Consider the following 14692-nt stretch of genomic DNA (forward strand, 5'->3'; position numbering starts at 1 on the left):
ATCTTGATCCACCTTCAATTTTTGATACACTTCGTAAGAAATTAGGTCAGCTGCAGACCCTGTATCAATCAATACTCTATGCACTTCCCGCCGTGCAATCTCTACCTTGATGACTATAGCATCATCATGAGGTAAACAAACATCTCTCTCGTCTTCTTCGTTAAAGGTGATAGAATCTTCACCATTCAGCTTCTTCCGCTTCTCGCGCCTCTCCGGCTCCAACAAATTTGGATTTGGTTTTTAAACTCCGGAATGATTCAGAGCTCTGGACCCCCCGAAGATGGTAAGGATCGGTGACCGAGTAGCAGCTTCAATCACCTCCTTGCCTTTTTTGGACTTCTGGGGCCTCCCTTGATCGTTCCGAACCGACCGAACGATTCCTTTTAGGGGCAGCCGCACGTGGCCCGCGTGGCTCCTCCCTTCTTCTCGCTAACAAAACGGACAGATGTCCCCGAGATATCAATCTCTCAATATCTCGCTTCGTATGACGACACTCATTAGTGTAATGACCATAGTCCTTGTGGAATCGGCAATACTTTTCCCGATCCCGCCGCTTCTCCGGGTTTCAAAAGAATTTTAGGTGGCCACTTCAAAATATTTTTTCTTTTGAGGATATTCGGAATATCGGCCCGAGGAGCATTCAATGGAGTGTACTCACTTCTGCCGGGGGATCTTTGGCGCCAAGGTTGGGATCTTCCAACCCGATCACGAACATTCTTCTTTGGCTTCCGTTTCGCTCAGAGCCTTTTGTTCCTTATTGGAGACTTTATTATCTCCTTGGCGCGCATCTAGAATCTCCATGACTTCAGCCTCGCTTCGGCATCTCTCGTACCAACTCAAAGCATAAGTCGCGGGTATATCATGTAGTAATAACTCCAGGAGTTTCCGATTTGTGAGTCCCGTGAATAGAGCGGTTCTGCTACTTGTTCATCCAAGTTTTCATCTCCATCGTCACTTTGTTGAATCTTTTCGAAACTCTCCGATCGATTCGTTCTTTCCCCGTTTGACAAGAAACAAGGTTTCTTCCGTTTTCTTGACCCGTATCCCACTCCGGAATCGCCCTATGAATTGGCGTGCCAATTCGTCAAAGTTTACGATCTTTCCCGAGGGAAGGTTAGAAAACCACTTTTGTGCCGCTCCAGCTAGAGATGATCCGAAAACCCGCATAAAATTTCATCGAAATTACCCGAAACCGCCATGGTCTGTTGGTAATAGCCAATGTGAGCTGTTGGATCTCCGGAGCCATCGAATGTTGAGAAGGTAGGCAAACGGAAGTTATGGGGAAACCGATATCCCGCGATTGGCTCAAAGAAAAGGAGTCTTCCGAATGACCGAGTAAATATCCTCGCTTATTCTTCCCTTAGCCAATTGCCCTAACTTCTCATTGATGTTGGCCAATTCTTGACCAACTGGGTCGGGTGATCTTCAAAGAATACGATCACGACCTCGATTAACACGATCATCACGTACTACTCGATCATCACGAACAGCCCGTCCTTCACGAACGTTTCTCTCGTCACGAATCGCTTCGATCATCACGAACGGTTCTTCCGACAAGGTGGGTGAGTGAGTTCTTACCCCTGAATCCAACCTTGTATTTGAATCGGTTGTACTCTCTTGCGGTCTATCGAACCGATCGCCTCGCCTTGGTTGATCATCAATCCTCCGAAGTCCTCGATCTCCTTCACGAAAATTCTGATCAACATTCCGGTCTTCACCCATTCTTTGGTCACGTGGCAATGCACGTCTCCCCGAATCGTGTTGATCGTGCTCTTGTGGTAAAACCACTCGTCCGGTGAGCAAGCGGAGTGCTTGGCTCACCTCCAAGAGTTGAATCTTTACCCGATCCAATTGATCTTGGATTGTATCAGGAGGATTACGTCCTCCCCGGCCCTTATCCACTTCGATAGGATTTTGGCTTTCCGGGGAATATCCGGATTATTCACCCCGTGCATCTCGAACACCGGAATTGCGCTGTGGGCAGCGCGGCTGCTGATCTAGTCACCATGGCTTTTTCAAGTCTTTCCCACAGACGGCGCCAAATGATGCGTCCAAAATTTGCTCACCCCTTGGATCTCCACGTAGTGTCCCGCAAAACAAAAGCGTCGGATGTGGCCCGACCGCTAGGGTCGGGAGTCCACCTCCGAAGGCTAAGTCGCTTGATGAACTTAATCACAAACGGCTCGCTAGAAGCACGTAGCTAATGAATGAAGAAACGGGAAAGGTGATCTAGATAGCAGGACGCCGATAGTTGAGGTCTATCGCATGTATCCGAACCCGAGTCTCGGATAGTATTCTCCTTGATCAATTGATCCGTCCCTCACCTTGTATAGTAGTGAGGTTTATATAAAGTGTACCTTCGAATCTCCTTCGTTGGATGCGCTCGAGCCTTCTTCGGGTAGTCGTTGGATCTTATCAATAAGATCCGTTGAGCAATAGACTTCTACTAGTTTGGGCTAATAGAGGACTCCTGAGATAACCGTTAGGTTATGCGATAGTTATCCCTTTGATGATGATTATCCGCAGCCGTCGCTTGAGTCTCATCATCGTGGTGATTACCTTAATCCATAAGTAAGATTAGGGCACGCTTGCAGCAGAATAATCTTTCTTCTTCAGCAAGCCATCTTCTGGATCCGGTTCGCTCGGGAGCGATTCGGTTTTCTCCGTCTCGACCGGGGTCGAGGGTCGGACCAGGTATGAACCCGGTCTGATCATAAACTCTCCATATCAGTAAAAAATCAATAAGTTCAAATCCTCTCGGAACCAAGGCCGTAGCCCTGACTATTACGCGGTATTTTATCCCAATATATAAAATCACCTATTAAAAAAAAATCTTAATACAGGCTTGACCAAACCACTGAAGATGCAAAGGCAGCTTTCATTTCAACATCTTAAGGTGCTCTTTTGTACACATCAAAGTTCTTGGGAGCTCTGTACCAAAAAAAAAAAAAAAAAAAAAAAAAAAAAAACTCTTGGGAGCTGAGTTGAGTAGTTGGTTGATTAGGACTGGGGACCACACTACTCTTCCTCAGGTGCTTCTTTCACCCTTCGCACCTGCCTTTGTTTGCGGTTTGCTTGTCCTTTTCCCTTCTGCCAGTGAATCTTTAACTGGAACAGAGCTAACCCAATCACTAATCTTCCGTGCTCTTTCACGGCTTCACCGGAAAAACGTGTTATCATCTGTACTTCTCATTAAAATACTTCTCTATTTCTGGGGAAACGTAAAACTGTGTACTATTTTCTTCATTTACATGAGCATCAATCGATCACAGGAAATATCAGACGGTAGAGCTTAAAAATCCACCAAACCCCAATTAAATGGGTTCAATTTTAATCATCTTTAATGGGCAAAATCTTGATGTTCCAGATTCTTCTGTTGTGGTGACCTTTCTTCTCCACTGAGACAGACCCAGTACCTTTCTTGAATAAATACCAGTAAATACTATACAGTACTAGTGAGTAGCACCTGTTAGCTCTTGAATCGCTTCTGCTTCCTTCACTTTCAGTTTCTTTTCTTATTCCATTCTTTGCTTCCTCACTGGTCAGTGGTTACTCTTCCTTTTAATTATTGATTTATTTTTGTTGAAGTTTTAGCGTTTCTTCACCGACACTCAAACAGTTTTATGGTAGCATTTCTTTCAGCGTTGAAGATCTGACCCGCTGCCTGCTGGCTGTTAGTGAGTGTTTTTCTTTTCTTCTGACTATTCTATTTTCGTTTCTTTAATATAGATAGAAATTCACTTATATATTCCTTTTCACCTGATTTACAACTCACTGATCTGGGGATTTCTGTTGTCTTCTGCTGTGTCGGCTGCTATCCCTTCTCTTTTATCTCCTCTTCCCCTGTACCCAGAAATCCTTCTCGGTTGTTGGGCTACTGGGTTTCTTCTCTTTGTTACCCAGGTGAAGATACAGGGTACGGACAAATCTGCTGAGTATCCATGGCTTCGAAGCTGCTGTTGATCATCGTCTTCATCCTTGATCTAATCGCCTTTGGTCTCGCCGTTGCTGCTGAGCAGCGTAGAAGTAAGGTAGTGTATCTCTTTCGCTCTTCCTTATTCACTGAAAACAAACGAGTTCTACTTTCTTGGTTTCTTCGAAATTGTAGAATAGATTCATAGATCTTGATACCAACAAATTCTGGTAGTTTCTACGTGTGATTTATGGAGTGCTGTTTCACTGTACTGAGCAAAGTAGAGGGTAGAATGCTAATATTGGAGACCCAGGAGTTAATGGGTTGGCCCTAAGGTAATTAGTTCTGCGAGGGAATAAGTTGAAGCTGAACAGAATCCCCCAGGAGTTGATTGAATTTCTTTGTCAGAGCTGGTGAGAATTGATTACTGCGCGGAATTTAGAGTCTGTAATTTTGGCTACAGCAGATCAATTGTTCACTTCTTCTAGGTCTAACAAAAGGATATCCCTTTCTTCTCCTTCTTCCCCCACAGCTACTTTCCTAACTTCAATTACTCAAGGACGCCTAAATTCTGCTGCAGTATTTCTGTATGAGTAGCTTACATTTTCATTTAGGATTTTTAGTCTAATTCCTTTTCTCTGGTAAAATTTCTAGATTCAGATAGGAATCCTGTAAACTTGTGTTTTGGAAACTCTTAAAGAGTGTCATGTTTTAACCATTTTGGGTCTGAAAAAGCAGATCTCACCTTGGGACAGTGTCATTCTGAAACTCTTAGAAATGTTGCAGGAGACCTTAGACTTCTGTGTTGGACTCTCAAGGTTCAAACATAATGGTAGTGCAATTTGATATTGTCTGTGCCAAACAGTTTAGTTACCATGGGTGCTGTCTAGCTTATACCAAGGCCTCTTCCAGCAGATCACTTAGTGATCTGGGTTGTAGTGGGTAATTTCATGTGCTTTCTGTTCCAGTAAGACCATCTTGTTTCAAGAAACTCAAATTTTAAGGAGGTTGTTGTTGTGCATTAATCATCTGGTAATTTAGACTAGATTCGAATTGGTTTCTGTAAGGTACAAAAGATGAGTGGAAGATTAGTAGGAGCTTATGATGAATTCAACAAAACTTTGTATGTTGCTTTTTAAAATGGAAGAACATTTTTGGGTGATGAAAGTCCTCAAAATTTTTACCTAACTATTTATGATTTAACTATTTTTCTACCACTAAAGGAAAAAGGATTTAACTCTTTTCTTCATATGGTGGCTGTTTGCGCCATATGGTGGAGGGCTGATGTCGTTCATCCTTCTAATAGACCACATATCAAATAAATTATCAATCTCAAGTCTCAATGATGTGGCTCATATTGTATTGTATTTTCATCTTTATTCCACTAGTATATAACCTTTTTTTTTCCTGAACATCAAACTTGATTTAATTAGAATATTGAAATCTAACCAGCGGGTTGATTCACAATTTCAAAACATGGGGGTCATTCATTATGTTAAAAATTATTCAAATGCAATAGGCATGAATTCCCTGGATTTAAAAATCAAATCAGTGGATTGACTTATAATTCAAAATATGGTGGTCATTCATTGTATTTATAAATTATCATCTTATGGGCATGAATCCCCTGGATTTCAAATGCAGTGGTGTTAAAAGAGTATTTGAAATGGTTGTCCTATCACATGCATTTTATTTCTCATTTCTGAACTGATCAGTGTGCTTCTCTTACAGGCTCAAATCACCTCAGATTCTGAGTCAAATTATTATTACTGTGTCTATAACTCGGACATTGCAACCGGCTATGGTGTTGGTGCGTTCTTATTCCTGATGGTTAGCCAAGTCCTTATAATGGTGGCCAGTAAGTGCTTCTGCTGTGGGAAGGCTCTGAGTCCCAGTGGTTCAAGGGCATGGGCTGTTATTCTTTTCCTCACTTGCTGGTATGTGCTTGATTGGATTAGTTCTTGATGAAATTAGTTTGTTGCCACTTATTACTGGTGGATAGATTTGTAAATGTTGTCTGATCAGTAGCTATCCAATGTCTTGTTTTCCACTCCATGACATTAGTATAGTTGCCTTCTTTGCTCCAATTATTTAGGATGATATTGTTTTGTTCATCTCAGGTTGACATTTCTTATCGCGGAGATTTGCTTGCTTGCGGGTTCTGTGAGGAATGCCTACCATACTCGATACAGGACAATTTTTGGGGACCAACCACCTTCATGTGAGACCTTGAGAAAAGGAGTCTTTGGAGCAGGGGCTGCCTTCATCGTGTTCACTGGCATAGTCTCTGAACTGTTCTATGTTTGTTTTGCTAAGGCTAGGGATGGACTCACATCCAACTTCGGCAAAGACACCGGTGTGGGCATGGGAACCTACAGTTGATTAGCATGAGATGCATTGATATTAGCTAAGGATAGAACTGTTTGTGCTGTGGATTTATAAGGTTGGACTCACTCTTTTGAGTTCCATTTGTTGTTGTTTCCAGTGGAGCTTGGTTTTGTTCATTGGATATGGTAATTGATCAGTTTTTCCATTTGTATACATATTCTTTTTCATGTGTAAAGCCTGAGCAGCTCCCCACTTCTCCTTTTCATTTATATATATATTTAGTACTTGAATCATATCCCATCAATGTAGATTCTTTTTTTTTTTTGACCAAACACAAACAAAGAAATTCATTCAGAGAAACAAGTCTGGGGAAATCCTCCCATCAATGTAGATTCGAATTGGTGAGAGAGCATCAGAGCATCAGATTATTTGTTTTGATCTACATTACTATGGGCCTATAATGTAAAAACCGACACCTCCACTAATCCACTTTGGTTGTTTTAAGGTTTGAAATAAAATGGGCAATAGAGCTAAATAGGTTGGAGCTTGTCAGGTTTTCAAGGCCAGGGTCTAATGTGCCTGCCATTGATTCTTTTTGAAGCTAATGAAGAAGAGTAAAAGCCTGTCCCTTTCCCTTAGCTGCCTGTTGTTGCCAGTCTATAGTTAGGTTACAATTTGATTACAGAGACGAATAATTAACGGGAAAAAATCGCGCGGCCCCCCCCCCGGGCGTGTTTCTGGCTTGGTTGGTTTGAGAAGAACCCATTACCGTTTGCCAAACCCACCCCTAAACCCGTTCCTCACTCCCTTTCCTCCGTCTTTAGATCTCTCGCTCCATCTACCTTTCCTCCATCTAGTTTTCCGGCAAATGTCCAAGTGGCTGAGTTGGTTTCTTCAAGATTCACTTGGTATGCATTCAAATGGGCATACTATAGTAAGGATAGGTATTGTTTACAGATTTTCAAAATGGAAGAGAGACTGAGAAAACAAGAAACCTTAAGGATTATGTTCTTATTTTCAAAGCAATTTGGGAACCTATTTTTTCTGAAAATTTAAGCACGGATTCTGAAATCTATTGAGATTTCTTCTCTTGGAGGACTTCAAAAAATTGTTATTGTTTGTGATAATTTTGATTAAAGATGCTACCATGAGAGGAGGTTATTTCCCTATTAACCAAATTGAGAATCCAAAAGAGTCAAAAGAGATTTAATTCTTCACCAACCCTTGAATCTCAATTTGAAAACCTAAACATTGGAACAAACGATGGGCTTGTTCAGCAGTTTGATCAGCTGAAGGAAGAAAACAGATACAAGAGAAGAGAGTTTTTGGAGTTTTAATTAATCGGATTTTTTACAAATGGGAGAGAACCAGAGATGCAAGAAAGGGGGTGAAAGGAAGATGGGAAAATCCTGGGTTACAGTTTTGGAACTGGGTTTAGCAATGGGTGGATTTGAGTCAAAATGGATCATAAATATGGGTCTCTTTCACCTTAAAACCAACCATTTAATCTCAGCCATTTATTTAGAATAAAACACATGTTACAAGGTGGTGGTGCACTGCTGTGCCACAGCAGACGATTTTTTTCCATAATTAACGGATAGAACATAATCGTGTTCATGCTTGATCTGCAAAGCTGTTTAATGTTAACCATTAATAGATTTCAAGGGTGCAGGTTTGGCCTTAATGGTCTGAATAATTCTAGTCTACTTGATCATGAACAAGGTTTGGACTCAAAATTCTAGTCTTAATGGATGGGTTGGGACGATTCTATTCCCCTTATAGGTTACGTGGGGTCAGGGATGGGCCAAACTAAGATATTTAAAGTTAATTAAGGTTATGGTTTTGAAAAGCTAGGCCTAACTTGACCTTGTTGTGGCACCATAATAATATGATGGGATATTAAGCCAACAAGAAATGATTGATTAGGCTTGAGCCCACTCATCTAATTTGGAGTGAGTTCACCCAATTATATAAAGAGTAAATATCACTTACCTCCCCTCTTAATTGGACAAACAACACTTACACATCTCCTTAGTTAGATAATATCACTTACCTCCCCTCTTACCTAACAAACATATCAAACGCCTCCCTTCTATTAATTTTCTCGGTTAAATTTAACTTTTACTATTAATTTTTTTTAAACCCCAAAATACCCTTGGCTAAAAATATTTTTTATTTTAAACCCTAAATTACCATAATCACCCTAACAGTTAAAATACTAAATTACCCTCAATTAAAATAATTGTTAAAAACGAAAACACTATAGTTAAAACCCAAATTATCTTTAATTATTAAAAACCCAACCTACCCTTTTTTTAAAAAAAACAATTATCTACAATTAAAAAAAACCTAAAATAGTAGTACGTATTTAATTTTATCAACATACCCTCTCTTTTTTTTTTAAATTGCATTTTTAATTTTACTTGATAGTAGTACGTTTTTTTTTTTAATTGTTTGATATATATATATATATATATATATATATATATATGGTGTTTTGGTTTTTAATAATTATCTTAATTGAGGGTAATTTAGTATTTTAACTGTTAGGGTGATCGCGGTAATTTAGGGTTTAAAATAAAAAAATATTTTTAGCCAAGGGTAGTTTGGGGTTTAAAAAAAATATGTAACGGTAAAAGTTAAATTTAACCGAGAAAGTTAACAGAGGGGAGGTGTTTGATATATTTGCTAGGTAAGAGGGGAGCTAAGTGATACTATCCAACTAAGAAAGAGTGTAAGAGCTATTTGTCTAGCTAAGAGGGGAGGTAAGTGATATTTACCCTTATATAAATCATCAAGACTTTTTTTTTTTGTAGATAAAAATGGGTGGAAAAAATAATGTAACACTCACTTGTAGTGAGAGTGGGGGAAAAGTTATAATTGTGGTTTCATTTTTATTATGTTCTTCACTTTTCCACAAAGTTGAGAGAGGGTAAGAAAAGTGGGATGCCAAATGAATAGATAAGCTTTCTTAATTTAATGAAATTTGTTTACCTGCTTTCTCACCCCCATTGAATCAAACAATAAAAAAATTGGAATTTTATGAAAAATTTTACTTTTTCTTGCATCACTTTTTATCTAACAAACAAACGATACCTAAAAAGTTGCCTAAGTAACAATGGTCAAAGCTTTATAATGAAGAGGTCATGGATTCCACTCACCCTAATGTTAAATGAATAAAAACTATCCTGAGGATGTGGTTGAGTTGTGCGTAAGCTAACCCAGATGATACTTAGATCCAGAAGCAACCGATTTATCAACATGGATAAGCCCACAGACATGTTTCAAGCTTAGCGGTGAACCGGTGGTAGCCTCTTATACAAAGATAGTAAAATCAAAGGAGTCTCAATCTAAAATAATCTTTTGATGGTTGGAGCTTTTGTTGATTTTAGCACACCGAGTAAGAAAACCATAAGAGTTCTAAGGTAATGAATGAACAAATAATGTCCTCTCCCCAGAGTAATAAATCCAATCTCCTCAGTGTGGCATGACATTAGTTTTCTCCTTGAACAATAGCAATTTGATGTCAACATCAGTACCTTGAGTAATGGCAGTCTCACAATCGAAAATAGGTAGTAGGAAACACTTTTGTTATCATTTTTAATCCGCTCTATAGCAGCATGTTGTTCTTCCGCTTTCTAGCATGATTTCAACCTTTGGTCGGTTCGATTTGTTCTTATCTGATAACGATGCAGCGGAGACTGGTTTGGAGAATCATCAAAAAGCCCACAAAGGCCAACTCCAGAACCCCCGCCAGAGTTCCCTGATGGCAATTTGTTCTTGAATGAGGAAGATGATGAAATACTAGATGGAAAGGATGAGTTGACAGTAATGGGGAAGGTGATTGAATGTAAACCATACATGAAGCAAGCAATTACAAAGGGCTTGTTGGCAGCGTGCCATCTTGTGGATGAAGTGGAAGTCGTCCCTCAGGAGAACCACATCTTCAAGTTCCAATTCAGTCATAAGATGGATGTTTTGAATGTCACTGAAGGAGGCCCCTGGACTGTAGGTGGGAATTTATTGATCTTGGAAGAATGGAGAGCAAATGAGAGCTGGCATTTCAAAATGGTGGAAATGTGGGTTCAGTTTCATAACATTCCAAAAGAACTGCTCAAGGTGAAATTTGGTTTGCAACTGGCTACAAGTGTGGGAGCTCCGATTAAATCTATGTTGATAGGTGATGTAGGAACAGGAAGGAAGAGACATTCGTGCTCAAATTAAACATGAGATCGTTATACACAGAAGGAATGGAACCCAGATTATAATCAAAGTGCAATATGAAAGGTTACCCATTTTTTGCTTTTTTGTGCAAGTTTGGAGCATGATATGAGGAGATGTTGTGATTTCTTTGAAGCTCAGGAGATGCATATGAAAAATCATGGTGTTTGTCGTGATATGGAATGTGATATGCATCCCCAGGTTTGTATCAATCTTTAATCAAGGGTGTAGTGCCATTTTCGAGACTGGTGTAAGTTGCTCCATATATTATCGATTTTGCTTCGGTAAATGCGCATTTACGATTCAGCCAGCCATTGGATCAAAAAGCAGCAGATCGTAGCCGTCCATCCATTTTTAAGGGAAAAAAGTGGTTTTGCTGTGAAAATGAGCGGTTTACTCCTACGAACCGTGAACCGTATACGAACCATTCGGTTTATACGAACCATTCTGGTTTATACCATGTATGAAGGCATGAGTCACAACCAGAATTGAAATTGTCTCATGTCCTTATCAGAGTAATCAAAAACAGAGCTGTCTTCTCTAATCCTGAGCAACAAACTATGAGTAGAGAAAGAAGTAAGAGACAAAGAAAATAAGCAGAAGCTATGATTGAGGAAAGCAGAGAAATGGAGCATGATTCTGAGAAGTTGGAAGAGCATTTTTTTCAATGCTGAACCCCTATGGCGGCTGGGGGGAAAACAACCCCAAGTGGTTTTATGAAATGTTTGTGCTGGAATTTACAAGGTCTAGGGAGGAGCGTTACATTCCAGTATTTGAAATTCCTCACTAAAAGTGTAAGGCTAGAGGTGGTTTTTCTCATGGAGGTGAATGAGGAAGCCCTTAATATGTTGTTTCTTGCATTACCCAGTGTGGTGACAGAAGAGATGAACAACACTCTTTGTTCAATGCCAAAGGAAGAAGAGACGAAGAAAAAAAAAAAAAAAAAGGCTCTGTGTGATATAGCTCCGTTGAAGGCTCCGGGTCCGGATGGTCTACCTCTTATATTTCATCAAAGATAATGGCCAATGAAGGGAAAGGATTTATGCAACTTTGTTCAAGAATTTTTTTCTCACTAGATATATATGCCTTTTCATGCGAATGAATGATACATATACTTGCTTAATACCCAAACTAATCAACTAGAAACAGTTGATCATTTTAGACCAATCAGCCTATGTAACATTTCTAGCAAGGTGGTGAGCAAGATCATGGCTTCGAGATTAAAGCCTTATTTGGACTCTTTCATTTCCCCTATCCAATCGGCATTCATACTAGGTAGACTCATCTCTAATAATGTCTTGGTAGCTCATGAGGCCTTCCATTATATTAGACATGACGAAGGCCTACGGCCGTATGGAGTGGAAATTTATAAGACCCTTAATGCTTTTGGTTTTTGTAAGTGGGTGGATATGATAATGTATTGTTTGAGCTATATATCTTATCAAATTATTGTAAATGCGGTACCACAAGAACCTATTATCTCTGATGAACACATTTATGTGTGAAATCTTATGACATAAAGCATGTATTTTACACACTTAGAGTGGAGCTACCTTGGGTTTTATATTGTTTTTGCAGATTTTAGGATTTTTCAAATTTGAGAAAATATTTGGAGTTTTGGATATAAAACATACAATTTTATACATCAAGAGGTCTATTTAAATTCTCAAGTGCAAAAAGGGTTTGATTTGGAGCATGATGGACTAGAGATGCGATTATGGGCCAACTCCATAATATCTTAAAAATAAAGAAGCCAATTTTGATCTATGGTTGAGATTAGTTATGATTTTTATTTTACTTTACATTATTGTAATTAAAAAAATGCATGGGCCCACAAGTAGTTAAAGATTAAGATTTTTTTCTATAAATTTTCTAGAAAAATTTATTTTATTTATTTGCCTAATTATTTTCTATCTTTCCCCACTTTTATTTATTTTATTTTACTTTACTATTTTTTTTTCTTTAATTAAGTCACATTGCTTTTCTTAAAATATGTTTTTCTCTCTCTTTCCTCCCTATTCCCTCTCCACGTTTGTACATTACTATATTTCTTTTTTTTATTATTATTATTTTTCTCTCTTTTTTAAAAATCCCAAAAAGCTCTACTCTTCTTTACTTAGAATTTTCTTAATGATAATTGAATAAATAAATAGGTTATTCTTTATTTTTCTTTTTTCTTTTTCGTATTTCACTCTTTATTTTCTTATTTATAATTCATTCACCATCTCCTATAAACATACTATTTTCTATTAGACCTATGTTACACTTTCTTTCTCTTTAGTTTATTTAGCCTTGGACCTTCATTTCTCTTTAGTTTGTTTAAGTTTTCTCGAGTTTTGACTGCTTTATGGGGTTCTAGTTTATAGATTGAATGTTTAGGTTCAATTTTTTTATTTAATATAATGAACATTTATGTTATTTAGTTTATTTTATTCAAATGTATTTTTTTTTCTTTTTTGATCAATGCAATTTCAATTTCAATTTCGAGTTCAAGCTTCAAGTTTCAAGTTTTAATCTTGAAGAGGATTCATTTTTCTCTGGGTCTAGCAATTGCAGATTTAGATCATTTCATATCTGGTTGTTAGGGTTGATTGAGATTCGAATCGATAGTTCAAGGTTTTTTTTTGTCATTTAAGATTCGAGGATGTAAGTAAGTAGCATTCTTTAGTAATCATCTCTCCCCCTCCCCCCTCCATTCCCGCTTTTGTTTACCCTCTCCATATTCTTAACTTAGGATTTACTTTTTAGTATTTATTTATTGTTTTCATATCCCCTGGGTCATTGATCAAAGATGCATACAGTCGTACCTCTCTTTGGTTAAGGTTTCTCTTTTCTATTTATTGATTTGTTATTTGTTTTGTTATTTACTTTTTGTATTTTCTTTTTCTTTAATATTCATTCCCACAATAGGTGAACTGTAAGCTACGGCAAAGGGTCCATGATCAAATTCATCTTAGTTATACTCCCCTTCCCTCGATCTAGAGCTGACACTCGGATCACTTACATTTTATTTATTTACATATTTATTGTTCGCATCTTTTATTCCTACTTTTTATTAGATGATGAATAGTTAAAGTTATGTTTGTTTTAATCTATATTCTCAATTCGATCGCATTAAATGTATGTGTTAAGACTGCTCATTTAGTTTAATTAAAATTTTTGAATCCTTGCACTCTCATGTTACCATTAAGATGTTAAATTCTAAAGTAGTATATCTCCTTGAGATCGACCCGTTAGCTACACGATACCGTGTGCTTGAGGTTATTTTTATTTCAGGAACAAGTTTTGGTGTCGTTATCGCGGAGGTATTAGTCCATTTTATTTTTCTTATTCTTAGGTAAATCGAAGTGTTTTAAAAAAAAAATTCAAAGATATTACTCTTAACTAGAGTAGAAACAAATATGTATAGTAGTCTCCACACTGCTGCAGAATCCCTAAGATTCGATTGTAGGTGGCTTCGAAGACTATACGAATTCTTTTGCTATCAAACCTATACAATATTAAGCTATACGGCAACCTTACGGCTTTGAAATCATTATTTCAATCTTTGTGGTAGAAAAATTACTACTTACTACTCCTCTTTTGTTTTTGTTTTTATAAAACTCATTATTTCATAAGAGCCTTTAGTGAAGCCTCTTGAACAAGACTTTGCCGCCTTCTTCGAAAGGTATACCTGACAAACCCTTGTGAATCTGTCTATTCTCTTGGTGTGAGCCTTTGAGGTAGCCAGCCCTATTTGGCTTATGTTATAATTCCTTAATTCCTATTTTCTTTCTAAAATCAATCATCATAGACTTGCCACCCTTGCCTTTGATTTTGTAACATTTTGTTAAGCTAAAAAGTATTGCAATAGCATGATTAATAAAATACCTTAAATATAGCTATTGTGTTGAAAGTGGCGCATTTTCACTTTTAAGGTTCAAAGATAACATTGTTTTTGTGTTTGGCTTGTCGAATTTTGGCACCTTTTTGTAGTTAGCTTTTGTTTCCAAGCCTACTATCTTTTAAAAATAAACCTAAATGAATATACATCTGTTTTTTGATAATTTTTTATCTTGTTTAAGCAAAATGAATATGAAAATGTTTTTCTATCATGGAGCTTGAACAAAGATAGTGCTTTGCCATAATTCCTATTAATCATTTTTAATCTTGTTTAAGCAAAATGAATATGAATATATTTTTCTATCATAAAGTTTAAACAAAGATAGAGTTTTTGCTATAATTCCTACT

General features: G+C 37.7%; 1 protein-coding gene across 3 annotated transcripts; it reads left to right on the forward strand.

The window, feature by feature from the left end:
- Window positions 1–3257: 3257 nt before the first annotated feature.
- On the forward strand, window positions 3258–6534 carry LOC149004615 (uncharacterized). 3 transcript variants are annotated; one of them, XM_089169368.1, is made up of 5 exons: window positions 3258–3541; window positions 3643–3677; window positions 3854–4031; window positions 5645–5850; window positions 6034–6534. In XM_089169368.1, the coding sequence occupies exons 3-5, from the start codon at window positions 3942–3944 to the stop codon at window positions 6293–6295; spliced, it is 558 nt and encodes a 185-aa protein (XP_089025494.1). In that variant the 5' UTR covers window positions 3258–3541; window positions 3643–3677; window positions 3854–3941; the 3' UTR covers window positions 6296–6534. The 3 variants fall into 3 exon arrangements, with proteins under 3 accessions (XP_089025494.1, XP_089025492.1, XP_089025493.1); XM_089169366.1 differs by having other exon boundaries at window positions 3259–3677; XM_089169367.1 differs by lacking the exons at window positions 3258–3541; window positions 3643–3677 and having other exon boundaries at window positions 3722–4031.
- Window positions 6535–14692: the final 8158 nt, after the last annotated feature.

The sequence above is a fragment of the Hakea prostrata genome, chromosome 9, assembly GCF_041222555.1.
Source record: "Hakea prostrata isolate BN-2017 chromosome 9, UWA_Hpros_2, whole genome shotgun sequence".
Lineage (NCBI taxonomy): Eukaryota > Viridiplantae > Streptophyta > Magnoliopsida > Proteales > Proteaceae > Hakea > Hakea prostrata.